Here is a 27401-nt window from a genome sequence, read left to right as displayed (position 1 = left end):
ATTCTCTCAACTATAATTTTGACATTTCACATTCTTAATTAAAGGGTCAGTGTTGTTTTTTGAGACTGGCTTGAATATGCAAATAAACCAATAGGCAGATTGATAGCCTGCAGTGTCTAATTCTCTGTTAATAATAATACATTTAGTTTTGTAAAGTGGTTTCTTGCATCAGACAATACAATATAATGTTTGGCCCATGGTGTTACCGACCAAGTAAAGAAAATCTTTAATTAATGTAAAGCCCTTCGTAATATATATATATTTTTTATTTTTACCTTTATTTAACTAGGCAAGTCAGTTAAGAACAAATTCTTATTTTCAATGACGGCCTAGGAACAGTGGGTTAACTGCCTGTTCAGGGGCAGAACGACAGATTTGTACATTGTCAGCTCGGGGATTTGAACTTGCAACCTTCCAGTTACTAGTCCAACGCTCTAACCACTAGGCTACCCTGCCGCCCCATATATATATATACACTGCTCAAAAAAATAAAGGGGACACTAAAATAACACATCCTAGATCTGAATGAATGAAATATTCTTCTTAAATACTTTTTTCTTTACATAGGTAAATGTGCTGACAAGAAAATCACACAAAAATTATCAATGGAAATCAAATTTATCAACTCACGGAGGTCTGGATGTGGAGTCACACTCAAAATTAAAGTGGAAAACCACACTACAGGCTGATCCAACTTTGATGTAATGTCCTTAAAACAAGTCAAAATTACGCTCAGTAGTGTGTGTGGCCTCCACGTGCCTGTATGACCTCGCTATAACGCCTGGGCATGCTCCTGATGAGGTGGCGGATGGTCTCCTGAGGAATCTCCTCCCAGACCTGGACTAAAGCATCCGCCAACACCTGGACAGTCTGTGGTGCAACGTGGCGTTGGTGGATGGAGCGAGACATGATGTCCCAGATGTGCTCAATTGGATTCAGGTCTGGGGAACGGGCGGGCCAGTCCATAGCATCAATGCCTTCCTCTTGCAGGAACTGCTGACACACTCCAGCCACATGAGGTCTAGCATTGTCTTGCATTAAGAGGAACCCAGGGCCAACTGCACCAGCATATGGTCTCACAAGGGGTCTGAGGATCTCATCTCAGTACCTAATGGCAGTCAGGTTACCTCTGGCGAGCATGCCACCCCACACCATGACTGACCCACCGCCAAAACGGTCATGCTGGAGGATGTTGCAGGCAGCAGAACGTTCTCCATTGCGTCTCCAGACTCTGTCACGTCTGTCACACATGCTCAGTGTGAACCTGCTTTCATCTGTGAAGAGCACAGGGCGCCAGTGGCGAATTTGCCAATCTTGGTGTTCTCTGGCAAATGCCAAACGTCCTGCATGGTGTTGGGCTGTAAGCACAACCCCCACCTGTGGACGTCGGGCCCTCATACCAACCTCATGGAGTCTGTTTCTGACCGTTTGAGCAGACACGTGCACATTTGTGGCCTGCTGGAGGTCATTTTGCAGGCCTCTGGCAGTGCTCCTCCTGCTCCTCCTTGCACAAAGGCGGAGGTAGCGGTCCTGCTGCTGGGTTGTTGCCCTCCTACCGCCTCCTCCATGTCTCCTGATGTACTGGCCTGTCTCCTGGTAGCACCTCCATGCTCTGGACACTACGCTGACAGACACAGCAAACCTTCTTGCCACACCTCGCATTGATGTGCCATCCTGGATGAGCTGCACTACCTGAGCCACTTGTGTGGGTTGTAGACTCCGTCTCATGCTACCACTAGAGTGAAAGCACCACCAGCATTCAAAAGTGACCAAAACATCAGCCAGGAAGCATAGGAACTGAGAAGTGGTCTGTGGTCCCCACCTGCAGAACCACTCCTTTATTAGGGGTGTCTTGCTAATTTCCTATAATTTCCACCTGTTGTCTATTCCATTTGCACAACAGCATGTGAAATGTATTGTCAATCAGTGTTGCTTCCTAAGTGGACAGTTTGATTTCACAGAAGTGTGATTGACTTGGAGTTACATTGTGTTGTTTAAGTGTTACCTTTATTTTTTTGAGCAGTATATATATATATACTTTTTTAAAGTCTCATGCTATGTAGGCCTGCATTGAACACCACATATGGGCTACTGTAGGCTATATCATAGAAATCAAAAGCTATTTCCATGTGAAAATGTTATGAGACTTGCTCCATTGGTTTTGTTGGTAGGCCTACATTATGCTCAAATAGCCACAATAGCCTATTGGCTACTGTCTAAAACTGTAAGGGTACAGCCTCAGTGTTGATTGTAAACTCGCGGCGGAGGTTTAACAAAATTCTCACTACGCTCAAGTTTCCGCTCACAACACCTTATATTTGCTGTGTCCCCAATTTTTGGGGAGGGAATATTGATCTCCACTATGATACTTCCAGACGGGTATCCTACGAAGCAAGATAGATCTACTCAGGGTTATCTAAAGCTAACCGGCTTCAGTTAGCTTCACATTCCAGCTCAGGCTTCATCCGTACTAGAGAGAGGATAAAGAGCTTGCCAGCTTGCAGTCTTAAAACACAGAAATCTCTGGTTCATTCAGACATCCCTATGGGGAAGATTATTGGAAAAATAATAGGATTTTGTGATTAACACCGAAAATAAGGTCTGAAGTTAACACTGGCTTGGGGGATTGTATATGTTTTGTTCTATGAGATATCGTCAGTCAGTTAACATGACCTTTATGAATTATGAAGCCTTTACATGCTTTTTTCATGACCTAAATCCTTCAAAATTCACAAAAAGTTATGTTAATCTTCATCAGCTATCTCATAGAACGAAAAGTATAATATATCCTAAGCCTGTGTTAACCACATACGTAATTTCCGTTGTTTATCCAAAAACACCATTCATCTGCCAATAGGCTTTGTCCAACAAACCACGGTGGAGTTAGAGCCTAGAAAAAAATGCCATTTCTATTTCTCTCTCTATACAGACATGCCTGGTGCCCAAATTGATGACGTTATGTGTCGTGTGGAGAAAAATGGATTGTGAAAGAGGTCAAGGTGAAGGAGGTGTTGTTGCCAATCCTCTCAGCCTGTGGTCTGCCTATCAGGAAGTCCAGGATCAAGTTGCAAAGGGTGGTGAAAAGACCCTGGGTGTCGAGCTTGGAATAATAGTGTTGGATGCTGAACTATGGTCAATGAACAGCATTCTCACATACAGTCCCACGCAAAAGAATTTGCCCCTTTCTGATTTTCTCTATTTTTTTGCATATGTTTGATACTTAATGTTATAAAATCTTCAACCAAACCTAATATTAGATAAATGGAACCTGGGTTTACAAATAACAAAAACAAATTGTACTTATTTTATTTAATTCATTAACAAAGTTATACAACATCCAATTCCTGTGTGAAAAAAGTCATTTCCCCCTTACACTCAATAACTGGTTGTTCCACCTTTCACTGCAAGGACTGCTTCCTGTAGTTGTTGATCAGTCTCTCACATCGCTGTGGATGAAGTTTGGCCCACTCTTGCATACAGAACTGCTTTAACTCAGCGACATTTGTGGGTTTTCAGCATCAACTTCTCGTTTCAAGTCCTGCCACAACATCTCAATTGGGATTAAGGTCAGGACTTTGACTAGTCCAATCCAAAACGTTAAATGTGTTGCTTTTGAACCTTTTTCATGTAGACTTGATTGTGTGTTTTGGATCATTGTCTTGCTTCATGACCCTGCTGCACTTCAGCTTCAGCTCACAGAAGGATGGTCTGACATTCTCCTGTTGAATTCTGATACAGAGCAGAATTCATGGTTCCTTCTATTCGTCCAGGTCAAGTCGTCCAGGTCCTGAGGCAGCAAAGCATCCTCAAACTATCATACTACCACCACCATGGTTGACCGTTGGTATGAGGTTCTTGCTGGGGAATGCAGGTTTGGTTTTGGCCAGATATAATGGGACTCATCTCGTCCAAAAAGTTGACTTAAGTTTGCCAAAAAGCACCTGCAAGCACCTGCATGATCATCAAAACTCTTGGAAGAATGTTCTATGGACAGATGAGTCAAAAGTATAACATTTTGGACTACATGGGTTCTATTATTCCCGGCGAAAACCAAACACTGCATTCCACAGTAAGAACCTTATACCAACGGTCAAGCATGGTGGTGGTAGTGTGATGGTTTGGGGATACTTGTTGCATCAGGACATGGATGACTTGCCTTAATAGAAAGAGCCATGAATTCTGAGAAGATGCTCATAAGCTGGTCAGCACACATTCTAAGGATGTGGCCAAGGATGCCAGCTATGCTAGCGGTTTTGTGAGTATTCACTCTTTTGAGAGTTTTCCTAACGTCAGCCTCTGAGAGTGAAAGCACCTGGTCGCTCAGAGAAGCGATATTCTTCATGGATGGCTGGGTATTGTCTGACACAAAGACACACAGATGGATTTTCCTTTGTAGTCACAGCTGGACTTTCCTCTGTAGTCTATGATAGTTTGTAGTCCTTGCAACATGCAATGCAAGTCTGAGTTGTTGTATATCAATTCAAGTTTGAGTCTGTATTGTCTTATTGCGTCCATAATGGATTTGTGGAGATCGTACCTGCTTGCCTTGTATGTGTCGGACTTGTCAGAGTCATCAGGGTTTGTTCTGCTGATATTGAATGCTGTAGCATGGGCTCTAAGCATTGCATGTATATCACCATTCCTCAAGGGTTTTTGGTTGGGGTATGTCTGGATTGTTATTGTGGGTACAACGTCATCAACATATTTCTTAATGAAGCCTGTGACTGACGATGTTGATTCCTTAATGTTGATGGCTGAGTCCTGGGTGGATGAACATATTCCAATCAGTATTCTCAAAACAATCCTGCAGCATTGAGTCTGCCTCTTTCCAGCGCTTCACTATTTCGATGGGCGAGGGAGAAATAAATTGCAGTATTGGTCACCATCTGGAAGTCAAAGTGATGGGCCAATTAGTTACCGTAATGGCATGCCAGTGTGATTACCAATGTAACAGTGTTGTATCAAGGTGCTCCAATTGTTGCTTCCCACTGGGCAGCAGTTGCTTCACCGGGCAGCTGTATGCAGATGTATCACATCACTGGCAGTAGCTTGACCAATTTGTTACATACTCGATTGTATTTAGAGTAGAATAGCAGCCTACACAATAAATTACTTTTAATATCTGGATGTCACAGTGATAGAGGCTACTACTGCTGCTAAATGGGGAGAGTTTTGTTGTTGTGTTGCTGGCTTGTAGTACAAAGCAGTGTGTCTTTCACTCATGAGTTCTGCTTGCCCGGCGCACTGCAGACATTTTGAGGGAAGTAGCTAACTTTAGACAGTGTAGCTAATATCGGGCCAGGGTGACAGCCAAATAAAGCTAATTTGTTGATGTTGTAGTCCGATAAAAAAAGAAGAATTCTGAACACTCCCGTCCCAACATCAGCAGGTTCTCGCTGGAGTTTCTCGCCACAAGCATATACATTAGCTAGCTGGGGAGGGCTCATTAGGACAGTTGACTGAACTGACTGAACCGAATCCGTTTGTCAGTCACTCTCAACTCAACCGCCATACTATGACCACAGACATTAAAACTGACTACAACAGTGGATATTGCTCATCCACCTGCCACTAATGCTGTGCATATACTACACGATTTCTAAAATCGTAACTTGGATGTGCTCACATTTTCAGAATTCCTTGTCACAAATTCTGGTCTGGGTAGCCATTTGATTAGGTGTTCAGGAGTCTTATGGCTTGGGATTGGAAGCTGTTGAGAAGCCTCTTGGACCAAGACTTGCCACTCCTTTACCGCTTGCCGTGCGGTAGCAGAGAGAACAGTCTATGACTAGGGTGGCTGGAGTCCGACAATTTTTAGGGCCTTCCTCTGACACTGCCTGGTATAGAGGTCCTGGATGGCAGGGAGCTTGGCCCCAGTGATGTACTGGGCTGTTCGCCTTACCCTCTAGCAGCTTAAGGTCGGAGGCCGAGCAGTTGCCATACCAGGCAGCGATGCAACCAGTTGTGCCCTATAAATGACTGTCTTGGTGTGCTTGGACCATGTTAATTTTTTGGTGATGTGGACACCAAGGAACTTGAAGCTGGGGGCATGCTTGGTCCTCTTTTTCCTGTAGTCCACAATCACCTCCTTTGTCTTGATCACGTTGAGGTAGAGGTTGTTGTCCTCACACCACACGGCGAGGTCTATGACCTTCTCCCTATAGACTGTCTCTTCGTTGTTGGTGATCAGGCCTACCAATGTTGTGTCATCTGCAAACTTAATGATGGTGTTGGAGTCATGCCTGGCCGTGCAGTCATGAATGAACAGGGAGTACAGGAGGGGGCTGAGCACACAACCCTGAGGGGCCCCTGTGTTGAGGATCAGCGTGGCGGATGTGTTGTTACCTACCTTACCACCTGTGGCGGCCCATCAGGAAGTTCAGGATCCAGTTGCAGAGAGAGGTGTTTAGTCCCAGGGTCCTTAGCTTATTGATGAGCTTTGAGGGCACTATGGTGTTGAATGCTGAGCTGTAGTCAATGAATAGCATTCTCACATAGGTGTTCCTTTTGTCCAGGTGAGAAAGGGCAGAGTGGAGAGCAATAGAGATTGCATCATCTGTGGATCTGTTGGGGCGGTATGCAAGTGGAGTGGGTCTAGGGTTTCTGGGATAATGGTGTTGAAGTGAGCCATGACCAGCCTTTCAAAGCACATCAGGGCTACAGGCATGAGTGCTACGGGTCGGTAGTCATTTAGGCAGGTTACCTTAGAGTTTTTGGGCACAGGCACTATGGTGGTCTGCTTAAAACATGTTGGTATTACAGACTCAGACAGGGAAAGGTTGAAAATGTCAGTGAAGACACTTGCCAGTTGGTCAGCGCTTGCTAGCAGTACACGTCCTGGTAGTACGTCTGGCCCTGCAGCCTTGTGAATGTTGACCTGTTTAAAGGTCTTACTCACATAGGCTGTGGAGAGCGTGATCACACAGTCTTCCAGAACGGCTGGTGCTCTCATGCATGTTTCAGTGCCATTTGCATAGAAGTAGTTTAGCTCGTCTTGTAGGCTCGTGTCACTTGGCAGCTCTCGTCTGTGCTACCCTTTGCCATCTGTAATGGTTTGCCTGCCCTGCCACATCCGACGAGCGTCAGAGCCGGTGTAGTTCGATTCCATCTTAGTCCTGTATTGATGCTTTGCCTGTTTGAAGGTTCTTGAAGGGCATAGCAGGATTTCTTATAAGCTTCCGGGTTAGAGTCCCGTTCCTTGAAAGCGGCAGCTCTTGCCTGTAGCTCAGTGCGGATGTTGCCTGTAATCCATGTCTTCTGTTTGGGATATGTGCATACGGTCACTTTGGGGACGACGTCATCGATGCACTTATTGATGAAGCCAATGACTGATGTGGTGTACTCCTCAATGCCATCAGAGGAATCCCGGAACATATTCCAGTCTGTGCTAGCAAAAAAGTCCTGTAGCTTAGCATCTATTTCCTCTCAGACAAGCATTTAGTTGATAAGACTATACAACAATTAGTTTACAAAGTCCGCTAATTATTCTGCATTTTGCAGTCATTAAAAGTATTGTGTATATTAGGCCTACTCTTTTCAGAAATCGACAGCTCAATGTTTTAAACTTAATGTCCGCAAAGTTTTGGTAAATCAGTCAGTTGGCATTTGTAGATCAGTCACTTGGCTGTCGCCTGCAGTCGTTTTGATGCACTCGAACACAGTCACTTCTCTGGCTAAGTGAGTTGGTATGACCCAATCCAGGTCGGAATGTTACCAACTGGGGTGTATTCATTAGTGGAAACAGGTGGAAGACGTTTTGCTATGAAAGCTGGTGTTTTAATATTCTTGCGATCTCTCTTGGCTGTGAGATGTTACTTTGCAGAGCACTATGAACAAAAAGGACAAAACACAGGTGTTTTTTATTTATTCTTGAAATTATTTTATAAAATCGCATTTATTCATTGACGTTTTATATATATATATTAGAGAGAGATTTATATATAATTTCATCAACTAACAATTTGGAACATTTTCCCTTCCCCTCTATGACCTGTAATGATAGTGGGGTTCAGGAGACTGGTGGGAGGGGATATAGGAGGAAAGGCTCATCGTAATGTCTGGAATGGACTCGATGGAACAGAGTTGATGTGGTGAATGAGGGGGACTGCTATATAGACAACACCACCACTTTTCATACTGGTGAGATTACCAGTGAGAAGAGGGACAAGGGATGATTGATTTCTCTGTCACATAGGAAGTTTGTGGAAAAATAAATAAAAATGGTGGCCTATCAAATGGCACTCTATTCCCTAAAAAGTGCCCTACTTTTGACCGGAACTAGATAACTTCTGCCAAAAGTTATCTACTCTGTAGGAAATAGAGGTGTCATTTGGGATGACCAAATATGCTCAAATAACTCATCAGTGCATTCCATGACTAAGACTAGAAACAAGCTGCAGTATGTAATCAAGGTGTAAACGGCCAGATGATCCATATATGTATTATTTTAGTTCAGCCCTGTCAAATGACACATCAATGCTGCTCAGTTAAATCTCCACATGGTCTTACTGTTAGTTTTTCAATTTTTCATTTTAATCAGTTTTGCACCATAGAGCAATGTTTCCCCTTGCCAAAATATAGAGTAGGTTATGTGCAATCAATTTAACGGCCTCTTGTCTGTGTTCCTTTGGGTCTGTGAGGACAACGGATGTTTCTGTTATGCATATTCACTACAGATTCTTTAGAGATTTTAATTATCTCATATTGGTTCCTGAGATGTTTAACAAGTTTCCAGGCATTGTAAATGTGTGATAATCTGTGTCTGTACGACAAACACACATTGGGAGGTGAGAGCCAAATGGAGATCAATTCACCTTGCCCTCTCAGAGCCTGGGGCCCGCATCTACAAAGGGTCTCTGAGTTGGACTGCTAATCCAGCATGTCTCTAAAATATTACTCACTTTGATCTAAAAAGCTAAACTCAGTCTAGATCAGCACTCCTACTAAGACGCTTTGTGGCCCTGGTGAGAGCTCTTGGAACGGAGACCACAAATTAGTATTGGGAGATACCCATTCTCTCCTTGGCCCTTTAGGAAACATCACTAGATGGAGAAAGAGGTCAAAGGTGAATTGCACGAAGGCCACTCCGGAAAGACATTTAAACCGATCAGCAGTAAAAAAAAAAAAAAAAAGATGCATCCTCCCTTGAGGTAAAAACAAATCTAATGCAATTGGGAAAAATAAGCATAGATATCACCAAGTCACTTCAGCAATTATGCCAATGAGGAAAGGATGTATTTTAAGTTTTTGAAGGCTTAATTTGAGATTTATGTTGGCCTTATAAAAACAGACTCCATTGGGGATCCATTGAATTGATTCTTGAAGAGGTGAGCAATATGATGGAATTTCTTTACATCAACCATATTGCTTACTTATTTGATGACATTCTAAAATGAGGGGATATTAGAGGTGAATGACAGACCTAATATGCTGCTCAATTACAAATCACTCCCTGGTCCCTACCAACTATGCACTTATGGCACATTCTTAACAGCACATTCCATTCAGAGATAGTTGAGCTATATCCAAAATAGCCTACCTATCCAGACCCTTTCACAGCTACAATAACTGCCTAGTAACCTGTTCCTAGTGCTCAATGTCCTTTAGCCAACTTCTCTGAGCATCGTTGTGTGTATGGCATGACAATGAAATTCACTGGACTTCACTAAAGCACATACCCATCTGAGAGCAGGCTAGGTGCTGATCTGTTGCACCCTCTTACAACCACTGTGAATATTTTTATTTGACCCTGCTGGTAATCTATGAACGTTTGAACATCTTGGCCATGTACTGTTCTAATCTCCACCCGGCACAGCCAGAAGAGGACCGGCCACCCCTCAGAGCCTGGTTCCTCTCTAGGTTTCTCCCTAGGTTCCTGCCTTTCTAGGGAGTTTTTCCTAGCCACCATGCTTCTACATCTGCATTGCTTGCTGTTTGGGGTTTTAGGCTGCGTTTCTGTATAGCAGTTTGTGACATCAGCTGATGTAAAAAGGGCTTTATAAATACATTTGATTGATTGGTGCCTAGGTCTAGAGATAGTTAATAGATGCTCACCCCTCTTCTCTATCTGGAGGTATTGTTGACAGTATAATATAGCCTAAGGCAGCAATGGCCAGCTGGGTTCATCAGTCAGAAATACCCTTGCCTTTTTGTCCTGTGTTGTGTCCTTATCAACACATCTCTTTATTAAACTGATGGGAGCTAAAGCTTCCACTTGACTGAATGTGATAGTCATGTGTACTCCAGAAACACTTGTGACATCACTCACCATACATGGATTTCAGCACAAACAGAATGTTCAACTTGCAAGTGTGAAATGTCATGACTTTCGCCCAAGAGTATGTTCAGTGGAGTTTAAATAACACATGTTCTGTATGAGCTGCAGCTCTCTCTAGACCATGTGCAGTAGACAGACTGAACTGTGTCAGGTTATACAGTACCAGTCAAAAGTTTGGACACACCTAATAATTCCAGGGTTTTTATTTTTTACTATTTTCTACATTGTGAAGACATCAAAACTATTTAACACATATGGAATCATGTAGTAACTGAAAAAGTGCTGAACAAATCAAAATATATTTTGGATTATAAGTAGCCACCCTGTGCACACTCTTGACATCCTTTCAACCAGCGTCATGAGGTAGTCACCTGGAATGCATTTCAATTAACAGGTCTGCCTCGTTAAAAGTTCATTTGTGGAATTTCTTTCCTTCTTAAGGCTTTTGAGCCAATCAGTTGTGCTGTGACAAGGTATGGGTGGTATACAGAAGATGGTCTTTTACCAAATAGGGCTAAGTCCATATTATGGCAAAACAGCTCAAATAAGCAAAGAGAAATGACAGTCCATCATTACTTTAAAACATGAAGGTCAGTCAATCTGGAAAAATAAGAACTTTGAAAGTTTTTTCAAGTGCAGTCTCAAAAACCATCAAGCGCTATGATGAAACTGGCTCTCATGAGGCCTGCCACAGGAAAGGAAGACACAGAGTTACCTCCGCTGCAGAGGTTACGTTCATTAGTTTCCAGCCCCAGAAATTCCAGTCCAAATAAATGCTTCAGATTAAGTAACAGACAACATCAACTGTTCAGAGACTGTGTGAATCAGGCCTTCATGGTTGAATTGCTGCAAAGAAACCACTACTAAAGGACATCAATAAGAAGAGGCTTGCTTGGGCCAAGAAACACTAGCAATGGTCCTGTGTGGCTCAGTCGGTAGAGCATGGCGCTTGCAACGCCAAGCGGCGTGGGTTCGATTCCCGCTAGGGCCACCCATATGTAAAAGTAGTGGCCCTAGCTGACTTGTAAGTCGCTTTGGACAAAAGCGTCTGCTAAATGGGATATATTATTATTATTATTATTCAATGGACATTAGACCGGTGGAAATCTGTCCTTTGGTCTGATGAGTCCAAAAAGATTTGGTTCCAACCGCCATGTCTTAGTGAGACGCAGAGTAGGTGAACAGATGATCTCTGCATGTGAAGTTCCCACCGTGAATCATGGAGGTGGTGTGATGGTGCTTTGCTATTTTGCAATGTTTCGGTTACAAGTCCAACGCTCTAACCACTAGGCTACCTGCTGCCCCTGTTTACAATAGGACAATGACCTAACACACCTCCAGGCTGTGTAAGGGCTATTTGAGTGATGGTGCTGCATCAGATGACCTGGCATCCACAATCACCTGACCTCAACCCAATTGAGATGGTTTGGACAATAGAGTGGAGGAAAAGCAGCCAACAAGAGCTCAGCATATGTGGGAACTTCATCAAGACTGCTGGAAAAGCATTCCAGGTGAAACTGGTTGAGAGAAAGTCCAAGAGTATGCAAAGCTGTCATCAAAGCAAAGGGTGGCTATTTGAAGAATCTCAAATATATTTTATTTGTTTAATTAACACTTTTTTGCTTACTACATGATTCCATGTGTTATTTCATAGTCTGGTTGTCTTCACTATTATTCTACAATGCAGTAAATTGTAAAAAATAATGAAAAACCCTGGAAGGAGTAGATATGTCCAAACTTTTGACTGGTACTGTACATGCTGTCTAAATGGGAGTGGGAAGAAGTCATCTCCAAATGCAGATCTAAGTCAGTTTGGAGATTTTCCACCTGGGATTTGTAGGTTAAAATGGTCCTGGAAAGGAAACAACCTTGAGTGTCTAAGTGCAAGTACAGAAAATACCTTGACAATGCCTGCACTGCTGGAGTGATTGGGTGAAGTTTTGTTATAGTTCTGGGACTGTCACCGGCTTAAGACTTAATTTCCCAGAGTGCTTTACAGATAACTGGCTTTCAAAACAGCCATCTCCAATAGAAACTGACTTATCAGTGAAGTAGCACTTTGAGCTTGAGGAGTTAGGTATGTTGTGAATATGGATAGATAGAGGAACAGATTTGGAGACACTGATGCAAGAATAGGTTATCTACCAGTAAGGAGTCAAACAACATTTCAAGAGCAGCATGTAAACCTTAGCTATACACTTTAAACATTTGAGGGTAAATGTACAAGGCATTGTTCTTTAAATAGACTATTATGGCATCTGACCATTGTCTCTCAAAATATCCCTTTAAAGCATCCCCCCCAAAACATTCACCCCAGACGCATCCCAACCCAACAGTCTTACATTGATCTACAGAATTTATAACCATTGAAAATATATACTATTGAATTCCAGTGTACATTTACGGTTGTTGTTTCCCCCCCCTTGGTTTTTCAAGTTTAAAAAGGGTCTTCAGTGAACATAATCCAATTCCAGAAGACTATGACACATCTACCGGGCAGTCTCCTCGGCTGAGAAGTTAAGTCAGCATTTGAGTTTTGTTTTTCTACAAGCCGGATGACTCTTGCTTTTTTCTCCCGTTTCACTTGGAGAGGACTAGATTTGAGGGGTTAGGAAGCGCTACGACGTCACATGACTAAGCTAGAGCAGGGTGGTGAGGTAAGGAAGAAGAGGAAGCAGTTGGAAAAAAAAGCCTGATCTTTTACAAGGCAGAGAGGCAGGAGATACGACTCCCTATGATGTGTCCTGTGTTTATTCCAGAGCCATACATCTGATAGAGAAGGGAAGAGAGTTCAAGGGAAGGGTGAGAAAGTAATGAGGAGGAAGAGAGAACAGGAACAGGTAAGAGGGAAATAGAAACGAGAGAGAGGTTTGAATAGTGAGAGTCCTCTCCCTGTTGTTCCTGGCTCATCGGTAGACCAGATGTGATATGGTTCCAGACTTAAAGTTGAGCTGGTGGTTGGGAACAAAGCTATGCTGGGGTTTTTTACGCGTGCACACATCTTTAGCGTACAGGCTCATGCACATGTCACATGACACCTTGGAGCAGTTCACGCAGGTGTGCGAAGCACACGGCTTGTTACAGAACCCGCACCGCGACCCCCCCAGGCTTGCTCGGTCGCTATTGGCTACCAGGGCCGACGACATAGCAACCGACTTGCAGGGAAACAGCTTAGTGGCCATGAGGGGTTTCTCCACCATCTGGGGGTGAGGGGGAGTGAGGGGGTGAGGGTGTATGTGGGGGTGTGGGGAGTGGGTGTTGGAGTAGACTGACAGCTTCTCCTTGACGGGGAGGTAACCATCCACGGGGCGAGGCGATTTGGGGTTGGGGTAGTCCTGCAGGCCGCAGCATGGGGAGGGGTCGATGTCGTGGCAGGCCTGGCACAGGATCATTTCACACCTGGGGCAGGATGCCAGGCTGGAGCAGCCCAGGCCACAACCCTGACACTTCACCCCCGGAGAGGTGAGTCCACTGTGGGTTTTGAGTGCCCAGCCGTCCCTGGCATCCCGGGGCTCCCTGGATGGAGGTCTGGAAGGTGTCTGTCGACCTCCAACCCTAGGCCCACCCCTCTCTGTGTACAGATCAATTTCATCCAATGAGGAGAGGTGGTAGGAGGAGTAAGCGTCGACCGAGGGCAGGGATTGAATAGGGAAGAAGTCTGGCACGGGGCTGTAGGAAGGTGGGTCAGTCACAGAGAACATGGAAGTAGAGGTGCTGGGCCTGATAATCTCATCCTTCATGTCCTCCTCTGCATCCACAAACAGAGGCTCCTTCCTCAGGCTCAGAGAGGCTTTCAGAACAGGCTTAGAGGCTGCGTGCCAATTCCCAGCTCCATCCGTAACATCCACCGACTTGGACGGTCTTCCCCCTCTCCTCAGATGGTGAGGGTGAGGTATGTCCATTGGTCGCACTGAGAGCCTGGCCATGTCGGCCCCAAGGCTATCTCGCCGTCTGAGAACCTCTGCACAGCCGGCCGCGTCATCCCGGCAGCCCCTCCGTTGCTCCAGGGCTTCCAGCTCAGAGGCTGAACCCCGGGCCAAAGCCACCACCTCCCCCAGGAGACGACACTCGGCCTGGGCAAGGAATAGCTCGAAGGCTAGCTGCCGGAGGTGGGCTGGGCCACCTGGGTGGTCCCGGACGTGGAACTGGAGCTCATGGTCGCGGGAGTAGCCCATAGAACGCAGGAGGGAGCGGAGATCAGCGTCGCACACAGCAGACTGGAGAAGGTAGACGTACGGGCCTGTGAAGGTCTACAAGTGGGGATAAGGAGGACAGAGTTACGGAGCATTCCTGCAAATTAATTGTAATGCATACAATGTTTAACCTCAGGGACCATATTAATATACTACAACAATCCTGCCACCTGCACAAAGCCTGATGACAGGAACACATCCAGTTCAGTAGCTTTAGATGATGGGTGCTGTACCTTTATGCAGCGGAACTCTTTCTTCCAGGGGAAGAGCAGCAGGTTGGTGCAGAGAGTCTCCAGGGTGAGGAAGGCTCTCTCCAGACCCTGCAGACTGCAGCCTCTCAAGCATCGAATGGCGTTCTCCACAACCTCATAGAAGCGCAACATGCGGAACCTCTGGCCCGGGTCTGGTTGGTAGGCCCCCAGCAGGGCTGTGGCCGTGGAGAGTAGAGCCTCGCTGCCACCCTCCAAGGTGCTTCCCCCAAGGCCCGCATTCCCCCCTCCGTCCTCTAGCCGCCTCTCCAGGCACACCACATACCTCCGGAATAGGTCCTCTTGCAGTTTGGCATCCATTGGCGGTGCAGCAGTGGACTGCTTCAGCCGTGACACCCCTTCCTCGCTTCCTCTCTCATGCCCCAGACGACACTTTCAGCAGCCCCTCTCTGCTGACATCTCGGGACAAATGCACCCCACTGAGGGTTGAGAAACGCACCTCCGAGCTCAATCAGGAAGTTGTCGCTATGCTTCAGATGAGAGGGGATCAGTAGGGTTGAATTGAACTGCTTCCTGATTGGGATGGCTAGGCTCTTGCCTGTAGGCCCACCATCTGCTTTTGGGCATCTCTGGTTATTTTTAACTGGCAGTCCATGTAGGCTCTCCAGGGAAAATGTGGGGAATGAGATGAGGCCAGAGGGTGCTGGTGGCCCTGAGACGTATCCGGTTTGGTGGCCCTGAGACGTATCCGGAGGTCTAGCCTCTGCCCTGTCATTTAACCAAAAGGTGAGTTCAGGGTCACTGGGCAGAGAGGGCCACAATTATGATGCTGGGCCTTTTCTGCACCAACTCCAAGCTGCAACGACAAAGAGGGATATGATGTGGATAATGAACACACCACATGCTTCACTGTGCCAATGAGGATGATGTATTGAGCTTGGGACACATTCCCTCTTTCTCTAGACTCATCCAGCCTGCAAAGAGAATGCAATGTTGACACCATCAGGTGATTCAGAAGCAGCAGGTCAAAATGTTCCAAACATGCAAAATTGCCCATTGAAACAAATGGGTTGAAGAGCATCATTATCTGAGTTGCCTGTGTGTGAGAGAAAGGGAACATGTAGCCTAGACTCTGCTACTGACACTGAACGTGCAGTATAGGATGTATAGGAGCAAGGAATTTTTACCCTCAGTACACTTCATAACCGTTTAGCCAGCAACTGCACTCGCATCCACCTCGCATGAATTCCCAAATAAAAAAACTAGCAAGCTCAAAAATGCATATGGCTACATGTACATGGTATGCTGGTTAATTAATTATGAATAACGTTAGTTCTTGACCCAAAATGCAATTTTTATGCATTTATCTCAAATCTGCATTTCACGGCAATATCATTGACATTCGGGTTTGCTTCAATGTGGCTTACGTTCGACTAGCTATACATTTACATTTACATTTAAGTCATTTAGCAGACGCTCTTATCCAGAGCTATGGTGCTGCAAATAGACAATTCAGCAATCCCTTCGGGATGCTCTTAAATTCGCTAGCTAAAGTGACATGCAACGATTTCTAAATCGAAAGGTACAAGCGATTGTTATATTTTCGTGGAAAATGGAATCAGTAAATTACTGCCCGTTGTAAGGTTAGACATATAACGTTGACTAGCTAGTTGGCTAGAGAGCAGGGTTTGCTAACAAACTAGACTGAAACGAATATAAACTCATTCGAACAAGTTAGCCAACTATGCAATAACCACCATATGTGGCAGCTCTGGCTATTTGACGATTTTGACGCAAAGGACCAACTGCGCAAGCGGTGTTCTAGTATTCCGCGTAGCAAGACAGCTAGCTACTACTAGCTAACTAATATATGAAAATACATAACCAGCTGGGTTAGCTAGCTATGCTAGCATGCGCTGTTCCCACCAGCTAAACACAACCATTAAAAACATATTTCTACATCGAATTGAACAATAACGCCACACATCAACGTTAACCACAGTGATCAGCTGAGTACGCAGTAAAAGTGGCGTTTACAAGACAGAACTGGCAAGCCGTGATGCTAATGTACGTTAGCCACAGTAACTAGCTAGCAGCTGTGTCAGTCTGTGCCTGGCATGGGCCCGAGCCCGGCCCAGGACAGAACGCCCATCTATGCGAAGCTAGTGAGCTCGCTTCCCATCGCACGAGAAGCTTGTAATTTAACCATTTCCACTTATGAGTAGAGTTAGAAGTGAGTTGTGCACATTCATGTTTCTATTATTGTAAAACCTTTTTTTATCATAAAGACGCCACTAACATTCAACGCCTTACCTTGTCCGTCCGACTGCTGGAAATTCCCATCACCTCATTGCGCAAGCGCACTCTCTGGAGAGGAGCTTGGCCATGGTTATCAACGAGCCTGGGAATTTTATTTTTAGAAAAACTGCCCAATCAGAGTATGCCTTATGTGCAATCTATGTCCATGTTGTGAGGACATTGCCACATTACAAAGACGACGAGGCCCAACATAATGTATTTGTTTTCAATGCATTTTTGTGTGTATAGCGAGCTACTTGTGTATTATACATAGTAATATAATGATAATAAAGCTATTATCTTTCCGTCGACATAATTGGAATGGCTACAATAGATTATTATATATCATGCAAATGTTTATGATAAAAAAAATTGTGAACATCAAAACATTCCCGGTATTTCCCTGATAACAATTATATTTTAAACAAAACGTTTTCACAGGCCAGTCAGATTACCAAGCCTGTCAAACTTTTTGTTAAAGAGCTCAGATGGGGGGGAATTGTCGAGTAAATCTGCCCATAATTACATGAGGAAACTTTTGAAAATTAACAGACTCATGGGACCAGCACCATTGCTATAGCATTACTTAGAATTCTTCCTAATGTATGTAGTTATGGGGTACTTGAATCCTCTTGTCCTAAACTGTGTTATCTTCAACCTAGTTCGGAACTCTGTCGGGGGAAGCTTTGACTGCTAAGATGAAATAATAAGGCCTGAGGAGGTACAATATAGTGTTCTAAGAACATCCCTTGGCCATGGTATATTGGCCACATACCACAAACCCCTGATATGCCTTATTACTATTATAAACTAGTTACCAACGTAATTAAAACAGTAAAATAAATGTTTTGTCATACAGTGGTAACCTATCTGAAAAATACCATGGCTTTCAACCAATCAGCATTCAGGGCTCAAACCACACAGTTTATCATTGTAAGTAAATCCAGTTTGAGTGATGAAAGGTTAGGTTCTCTAAATCGCTGTGCAAGAAATACTTGGACAAACTTCAAAAAACGAATGTTAGGCTATTTTCTGGCAATTGTGCCATTATTATGTGCCAGATGTTAAGACTTCAAACTGTTATAAATGCCCTATTTGCGAGATTGACTTGATATTTTAATAGGCATAGGCTACTGACTAAAAGTTGGGTTAATTATTACAATTACATTTTGCCATGGTTTGCTGAGCTAGATACAGGTAGCCTAAAGCCCCTGATAGGAAAACATCTAATTTCAGGGTAAGGTCCACAATGAAACTGACATTAAATGTGGAAAATTATACATTTGCAATAGAACTGTGACCATGATCACAATTAATAACTTCCAACAGCTCAGACACCCATGCATAAGACAAGACATGCCACAAGAGGTCTCTTCACAGTCCCCAAGTCCAGAACAGACTATGGGATGTGCACAGTACTACATAGAGCCATGACATTACATTACATTTACATTTAAGTCATTTGGCAGACGCTCTTATCCAGAGCGACTTACAAATTGGGACTACAGGGAACTCTATTCCACATCAAGTAACTGATGCAAGCAGTAAAATTAAATTTAAAAACAGCTTATGGAACCGTGCTGAATGTGAAGCAACACAAACATTGGCACAGACACAAACATACACACACACACGCACTATACACACACATGGATTTTGTACTGTAGATGTGGTAGTGGTGGAGTAGGGGTCTGAGGCCACACATTGTGTTGTGAAATCTGTGAATGTATTGTAATGTTTTTATAAAAACAATAAACAGCAAACAAAACGTGAAGCTCAAGCAGTGCTCACCGGAAACTACACAGAAACAAGATCCCACAAAACACAGTGGGAAAATGGCTGCCTAAATATGATCCCCAATCAGAGACAACAATAAACAGCTGCCTCTGATTGGGAACCATACCAGGCCAACATAGAAATAAATGCACTAGATCACCCAACCTAGTCACACCCCGACCTAACCAAAATAGAGAATAAAAAGGCTCTCTATGGTCAGGGCGTGACAATAATTGTATAAACTGCCTTAATTTTGCTGGACCCCAGGAAGAGTAGCTGCTTCCTTGTCAAATGTAATTATCTAAAAATGGCCATTAATAATTGCATAATAACAAGGCTATAACAACAAACTGAAGTTATAAGCTATTTATTCAATCCATTTGCCAGCTCCAAGTAGACGACACAAGTGGCACAAATTGATTTGCAATGGTTCCAATGATATTTCAACATATTTATTTAATCAAATGGAAGGCTACAGTAGCCTACAATGGCATTTACATGAATAGCCTACTTGATGGCCAAAAGATGCCAATGTATCAAATCAAATCCAATCAAACGTTGATTTGTCACGTGCGCAGAATACAACAATGAAATACTTACTTCCAGGCTCTAACCAACAGTGCAAAAAAGGTATTAGGTGAACAATAGGTAAGTAAAGAAGAAAAAACAACAGTAAAAAGACTGAAAAATAACAGTAGCGAGGCTATAAACAGTAGAGAGGCTACATACAGTAGAGAGGCTACATACAGGCTATAACAGTAGTGAGGCTACATACAGGCTATAACAGTAGCGAGGCGACATACAGTAGAGAGGCTACATACAGGCTATAACAGTAGAGAGGCTTCATACAGGCTATAACAGTAGCGAGGCTACATACAGGCTATAACAGTAGTGAGGCTACATACAGGCTATAACAGTAGTGAGGCTAGATACAGGCTATAACAGTAGCGAGGCTACATACAGTAGAGAGGCTATGTACAGGCTATAACAGTAGTGAGGCTACATACAGGCTATAACAGTAGCGAGGCTACATACAGGCTATAACAGTAGTGAGGCTACATACAGGCTATAACAGTAGCGAGGCTACATACAGTAGAGAGGCTACATAGAGGCTATAACAGTAGCGAGGCTACATACAGGCTATAACAGTAGCGGGGCTACATACAGGCTATAACAGTAGCGAGGCTATATACAGGCTATAACAGTAGCGAGGCTACATACAGGCTATAACAGTAGCGAGGCTACATACAGGCTATAACAGTAGCGAGGCTATATACAGGCTATAACAGTAGCAAGGCTATATACAGGCTATAACAGTAGCGAGGCTACATACAGGCTATAACAGTAGTGAGGCTAGATACAGGCTATAACAGTAGCGAGGCTACATACAGTAGAGAGGCTATGTACAGGCTATAACAGTAGTGAGGCTACATACAGGCTATAACAGTAGCGAGGCTACATACAGGCTATAACAGTAGTGAGGCTACATACAGGCTATAACAGTAGCGAGGCTACATACAGTAGAGAGGCTACATAGAGGCTATAACAGTAGCGAGGCTACATACAGGCTATAACAGTAGCGGGGCTACATACAGGCTATAACAGTAGCGAGGCTATATACAGGCTATAACAGTAGCGAGGCTACATACAGGCTATAACAGTAGCGAGGCTACATACAGGCTATAACAGTAGCGAGGCTATATACAGGCTATAACAGTAGCAAGGCTATATACAGGCTATAACAGTAGCGAGGCTACATACAGGCTATAACAGTAGCGAGGCTACATACAGGCTATAACAGTAGCGAGGCTATATACAGGCTATAACAGTAGCGAGGCTACATACAGGCTATAACAGTAGCGAGGCTACATACAGGCTATAACAGTAGCGAGGCTACATACAGTAGAGAGGCTACGTACAGGCTATAACAGTAGTGAGGCTACATACAGGCTATAACAGTAGTGAGGCTACATACAGGCTATAACAGTAGCGAGGCTACATACAGTAGAGAGGTTACATACAGGCTATAACAGTAGCGAGGCTACATACAGGCTATAACAGTAGCGGGGCTACATACAGGCTATAACAATAGCGAGGCTATATACAGGCTATAACAGTAGCGAGGCTACATACAGGCTATAACAGTAGCGAGGCTACATACAGGCTATAACAGTAGCGAGGCTATATACAGGCTATAACAGTAGCAAGGCTATATACAGGCTATAAAAGTAGCGAGTCTACATACAGGCTATAACAGTAGCGAGGCTACATACAGGCTATAACAGTAGCGAGGCTACATACAGGCTATAACAGTAGCGAGGCTACATACAGGCTATAACAGTAGCGGGGCTACATACAGGCTATAACAGTAGCGAGGCTATATACAGGCTATAACAGTAGCGAGGCTACATACAGGCTATAACAGTAGAGAGGCTACATACAGGCTATAACAGTAGAGAGGCTACATACAGGCTATAACAGTAGCGAGGCTACATACAGGCTATAACAGTAGCGAGGCTACATACAGGCTATAACAGTAGAGAGGCTACATACAGGCTATAACAGTAGCGAGGCTACATACAGGCTATAACAGTAATGAGGCTACATACAGTAGAGAGGCTACGTACAGGCTATAACAGTAGTGAGGCTACATACAGGCTATAACAGTAGCAAGGCTACATACAGGCTATAACAGTAGTGAGGCTACATACAGGCTATAACAGTAGCGAGGCTACATACAGTAGAGAGGCTACATAGAGGCTATAACAGTAGCGAGGCTACATACAGGCTATAACAGTAGCGGGGCTACATACAGGCTATAACAGTAGCGAGGCTATATACAGGCTATAACAGTAGCGAGGCTACATACAGGCTATAACAGTAGCGAGGCTACATACAGGCTATAACAGTAGCGAGGCTAAATACAGGCTATAACAGTAGCAAGGCTATATACAGGCTATAACAGTAGCGAGGCTACATACAGGCTATAACAGTAGCGAGGCTACATACAGGCTATAACAGTAGCGAGGCTATATACAGGCTATAACAGTAGCGAGGCTACATACAGGCTATAACAGTAGCGAGGCTACATACAGGCTATAACAGTAGCAAGGCTATATACAGGCTATAACAGTAGCGAGGCTACATACAGGCTATAACAGTAGCGAGGCTACATACAGGCTATAACAGTAGCGAGGCTACATACAGGCTATAACAGTAGCGAGGCTCTATACAGGCTATAACAGTAGCGAGGCTATATACAGGCTATAACAGTAGCGAGGCTATATACAGGCTATAACAGTAGCGAGGCTATATACAGGCTATAACAGTAGCGAGGCTACATATAGGCTATAACAGTAGCGAGGCTACATACAGGCTATAACAGTAGCGAGGCTACATACAGGCTATAACAGTAGCGAGGCTACATACAGGCTATAACAGTAGCGAGGCTATATACAGGCTATAACAGTAGCGAGGCTCTATACAGGCTATAACAGTAGCGAGGCTATATACAGGCTATAACAGTAGTGAGGCTATATACAGGCTATAACAGTAGCGAGGCTATATACAGGCTATAACAGTAGCGAGGCTATATACAGGCTATAACAGTAACGAGGCTATATACAGGCTATAACAGTAGCGAGGCTATATACAGGCTATAACAGTGGCGAGGCTATATACAGGCTATAACAGTGGCGAGGCTATATACAGGCTATAACAGTAGCGAGGCTATATACAGGCTATAACAGTAGCGAGGCTATATACAGGCTATAACAGTAGCGAGGCTATATACAGGCTATAACAGTAACGAGGCTATATACAGGCTATAACAGTAGCGAGGCTATATACAGGCTATAACAGTAACGAGGCTATATACAGGCTATAACAGTAGCGAGGCTATATACAGGCTATAACAGTAGCGAGGCTATATACAGGCTATAACAGTAGCGAGGCTATATACAGGCTATAACAGTAGCGAGGCTATATACAGGCTATAACAGTGGCGAGGCTATATACAGGCTATAACAGTGGCGAGGCTATATACAGGCTATAACAGTAGCGAGGCTACATACAGGCTATAACAGTAGCGAGGCTACATACAGGCTGTAACAGTGGCGAGGCTACATACAGGCTATAACAGTAGCGAGGCTATATACAGGCTATAACAGTAGCGAGGCTATATACAGGCTATAACAGTAGTGAGGCTATATACAGGCTATAACAGTGGCGAGGCTATATACAGGCTATAACAGTAGCGAGGCTATATACAGGCTATAACAGTAGCAAGGCTATATACAGGCACCTGTTAGTCGGGCTGATTGAGGTAGTATGTACATGAATGTATAGTTAAAGTGACTTTGCATATACGATAAACAGAGAGTATCAGCAGCGTAAAAGAGGGGTTGGGGGGCAAACAATGCAAATAGTCTGGGTAGCCATTTTATTACCTGTTCGGGAGTCTTATGGCTTGGGGGTAAATACTGTTCAGAAGCTTTTTTGTCCTAGACTTGGCCCTCTGGTACCGCTTGCCATGCTGTAGTAGAGAGAACAGTAAATGACTGGGGTGGCTGGGGTCTTTGACCATTTTTAGGGCCTTCCTCTGACACAGCCTGGTGTAGAGGTCCTGGGTGGCAGGCCACTTAGCCCCAGTGATATACTGTGCCGTACGCACTACCCTCTATAGTGCCTTGCGGTCGGAGGCCGAGGAATTGCCATACCAGGCAGTGATGGAACCAGTCAGGATGCTCTCGATGTTGCAGCTGTAGGACCTTTTGAGGATCTGAGGACCCATGCCAAATCTTTTTAGGTTCCTGAGCGGGAATAGGCTTTGTCCTGCCGTTTTGACGACTGTCTGGGCGTGTTTGGACCATTCTAGTTTGTTGGTGATGTGGACACCAAGGAATTTGAAGCTCTCAACCTTTTCCACTACAGCCCAGTCGATGAGAATGGGGGTGTGCTCGTTCCTCCTTTTCCTGTAGTCCACAATCATCTCCTTTGTCCTGGTTACGTTGAGGGAGAGGTTGTCATTCTGACCCCACCCGGCCAGGTCTCTGACCTCTTCCCTATAGGCTGTCTCGTCGTTGTTGGTGATCAGGCCTACCACTGTTGTGTCATCGGCAAACTTAATGATGGTGTTGGACTCGTGCTTGGCCATGCAGTTGTAGGTGAACAGGGAGTACAGGAGGGAATTGAGCATGCACCCCTGAGGGGCTCCAATGTTGAGAATCAGCATGGAAGATTTGTTGCTACCTACCCTCACCACCTGGGGGAGGCCCGTCAGGAAGTCCAGGATCCAGTTGCAGAGGAAGGTTTTAGTACCAGGGTCTTTAGCTTAGTGATGAGCTTTGAGGGCACTATGGTGTTGAACTCTGAGCTGTAGTCAATGAATAGCATTCTCACATACAGTTGGAAGTTTACATACACTTACGTTGGAGTCATTAAAACTCATTTTTCAAACACTCCACACATTTCTTGTTAACAAACTATAGTTTTGGCAAGTCGGTTAGAAGATCTACTTTGTGCGACTCAAATAATTTTGCTAACAATTGTTTACAGACAGATTATTTGACTAATATTTCACTGTATCACAATTCCAGTGGTTTAGAAGTTTACATACACTAACTTGACTGTGCCTTTAAACAGCTTGGAAAATTCCAGAAAATGATGTAATGGCTTTAGAAGCTTCTGATAGGCTAATTGACATAATTTGAGTCAATTGGAGGTGTATCTGTGGATGTATTTCAAGACCTACCTTCAAACTCAGTGCCTCTTTGCTAGCCTTTTGGGTTAACTCCCTCTTTACCTCTGTAGTCTGGTCTCCTTCACCACCAGCAGTTACCATACCCAGTCTGCTAGGTGTTGCTACTGAAGTCCCCAGGACATTCACAGTATTAGGCAAGACTGCCTTCTCTTCTTGTGAACCAGACGCATGGAATAATCTACAATCCATGCTTCATCTAGATATGTTAGTGCCACTGAATGAATTTAAAATATTGATGGGAGACTCTGTTTACAGAGGAGTGTAGATGCTTTTTTTAAGGCTGGATCATGTTGTTGTATTGCTGTATGTTTTAATTATGTAATGGATTAATTGTTGCTCCCTTCTTGGCCAGGTCTCCTTTGAAAAAGAGACTCGGGTGTCAATGTGATTTTCCTGGCTAAATAAAGGTTAAATACATTTTTAAAAATTTAGAAAAAAAAACTCCAAGTCACAGCTCCCCCTATAAATGCAAATACCTAGGAGGCCTAGAAAATGATACAAGGGATAGCGCCATAAAATAACAAAGAAAATAAAACAAAAAATATGACATACATATTTATGTGTCCCATATACACATGGTATATGGGTACCACCTTGACATCTCTGATCTGCTTGCCTCAATAAATTAATGCTAGAATATTGGTTGCCAGGATTAGCTGTTTGAATCTCTTAATAAATGCACAACGGTGCAAGTTAGACACATTTTCTTTTGTTTACATGTGAGCATGTATTTTTTTGTCAGTCCTGTCAATGTTGAGGCTCCCGAGTGGCGCAGTGGTCTAAGGCACTGCATCTCAGTACTACAGACGCACAATTGGTCCGGGTTACGGGAGGGGTAGGACATCATTGTAAAATAAGAATGTGTTCTTAACTGACTTGCCTAGTTAAAGAAAGTTCAAATAAAAAAATCACACATACCTCAGCACACATAGAAGGTCACTTTTCCTGCATCCAAATCTGTGCTAAAAGTGGGAATGTTTCACAGTATTTCTGATTATCTTAAATCATCAATGAGCCAGTTCTTTTTTACAGAAAACAATGGAACCACCACTGCAATATAGGCCTACACTCAGAAAAAAAGGTGCTATCAACAACCTAAAAGGATTCTTCCTCTGTCCCCATAGGAGAACCCTTTTTGGTTCCAGGTAGAACCCTTTCTGCCCCTAGGTAGATCGCTTTTGGGCTCCATTCCACAGAGGGGTTCTACCTGGAACCAGAAAGGGTTCTCATTTGGTGACAGCCAAAGAACCCTGTTGGAACCCCTTTTTCAAAGAGTGTATTCAACAAGTTCAACCTGTTAAGTTTACACCGTTTCATTCTGTACTCAAAAATCTGCCTGGTACACAAGATAACATTGTCACGTCCTGACCTTAGTTCCTTTTTTATGTTTTCTGTTTTGTGTGTTTGCACCTTACAGGACTGTTTCGTTCACTCTCTTTGTTATTTTATTATTCAGTGTTCAGTTGATTTATTAAATATTAACATGGACACATACCACGCTGCGCATTGGTCCGATCTTGACTACTCTTCCTCAGATGACGAGGAGAACCGTTACAAACATGCAACAACCTCTGCTCAGACTTAAATAGCGGTGTTCCAAGAACCTCCACCAGGGGTGACTGTAGTATCCTCAAATGGACAAAAAGGAGACACGAGGGCACCCCACAATGATTTTAGATCCCAAGGGGTCTTTATTTTTATACTGTATGTTCTCAATCTCATCACTATCTCCTTAGCCATCTTCCATTTATGGCATTTCAACATTGACACAGAGGGGCACATCAAACTCATGTCTTTTCTTGTAACTCCATCCATACACACACAAAACACTGTAGCTTCGTGTTTATATTTCTCACATTTTAGGCATCCAGCTGAGGCCTTGGATGGATCATGTTGCAATGAGATGAGCACAGGGGTATGTATGTACAGTCCTTTTCAGTCTGACGTAAAATTAGTTGAACAGGAGAAGAGGAGGTGGTTGCTTGTGGGAGAGCAGTGAATACAACAGCTGCAGTGATGCTTATTGGTTGCTCTGGCTCATCACTTCTTGACAAAAAGAAAGATCGATTTAGAAATTAGTTTGACATTGCCATAGTTCAACAGCTGAAAAGCCATCATTAACATACTCCCAGAGATAGCAAGACATTCAGTATTCACTGAATGAAGTAGCCTACCCATCCCCATTTACAATTTCATTCATCAATGAAATAAATTATACCATAGCACATTCAATTACGTTATTATTGTAGACTATAGGCTACTCCTGTATCTACCTTGTACAGTACCTTAATCATAAAATGAAGTAGACTACCCATGCAGGGTAACAATTTAATTTATCAATTAGAAAATTATAGTAGCACATCATTACATTATTGTAGAATAGGCTACTCCTGTATCCACACTATATTAGGATACCATTATAATTTCAACGATCAGGCATGATTTTAGATCTTCGATCGAAGTTGTATGTTGTACCTCGTTTCCCTTCTTCAGTGAAAAGTAGTTAAGCATCCCCCATTCAATTCAGTCCGAGTTTCAATTTGTAGGCCTAGTGACAGTGGAAAAATAAACCCATAGCTCCAGCACACAATGTAGGGGTATTGTATTACAATGTAAAATATGTATATATCCTATAGCACCGCGTGTGTATATTTTAATTACAATTTAATTAATCCATTAAATAAATATTACTTGCACATCAAATTACATTATTATTGTATTGTATTGTATTGTATTTATTAGCGATCCCCATTAGCTGCTGCTAATTATTTATAATAGGGCTACTGTACAAGGAGGGGTGTCCAAATATGTGTTGTGTTACCTCCCACATCAGTGTATTCATCATAGTGTCAGCTTTTGTTGCTGGCATGTCATCCCTAAGCTTATCT

At 43.6% G+C, this 27401-nt stretch overlaps 1 protein-coding gene across 1 annotated transcript; it reads right to left on the bottom strand.

Moving 5' to 3' along the window:
* Positions 1-12457: 12457 nt before the first annotated feature.
* LOC135527879 (spermatogenesis-associated protein 2-like) lies at positions 12458-17047 on the bottom strand. Its single transcript, XM_064956507.1, has 3 exons — positions 16992-17047; positions 14703-15534; positions 12458-14526 (listed from the first exon to the last, which is right to left on the bottom strand). Exons 2-3 carry the CDS (start codon positions 15036-15038, stop codon positions 13183-13185), a joined length of 1680 nt encoding a protein of 559 aa, XP_064812579.1. The 5' UTR covers positions 15039-15534; positions 16992-17047; the 3' UTR covers positions 12458-13182.
* Positions 17048-27401: the final 10354 nt, after the last annotated feature.

The sequence above is a fragment of the Oncorhynchus masou genome, chromosome 33 (genome assembly GCF_036934945.1).
Source record: "Oncorhynchus masou masou isolate Uvic2021 chromosome 33, UVic_Omas_1.1, whole genome shotgun sequence".
NCBI classification, from domain to species: Eukaryota; Metazoa; Chordata; class Actinopteri; order Salmoniformes; family Salmonidae; genus Oncorhynchus; species Oncorhynchus masou.
The sequence above is the reverse complement of the archived record's forward strand: the minus strand, read 5'-3'. Positions and strand labels throughout refer to the sequence as shown.

What these genes read in the sequence shown, in the direction of transcription:
- LOC135527879 (XM_064956507.1), bottom strand. Translation starts at nt 15,038, where the DNA reads ATGGATGCCAAACTGCAAGAGGACCTATTCCGGAGGTATGTGGTGTGC. An exon ending in AAGAGTTCCGCTGCATAAAG is followed by an intron (nt 14,527 to 14,702) that starts GTACAGCACCCA and finishes CCCCACTTGTAG; the next exon opens with ACCTTCACAGGCCCGTACGT.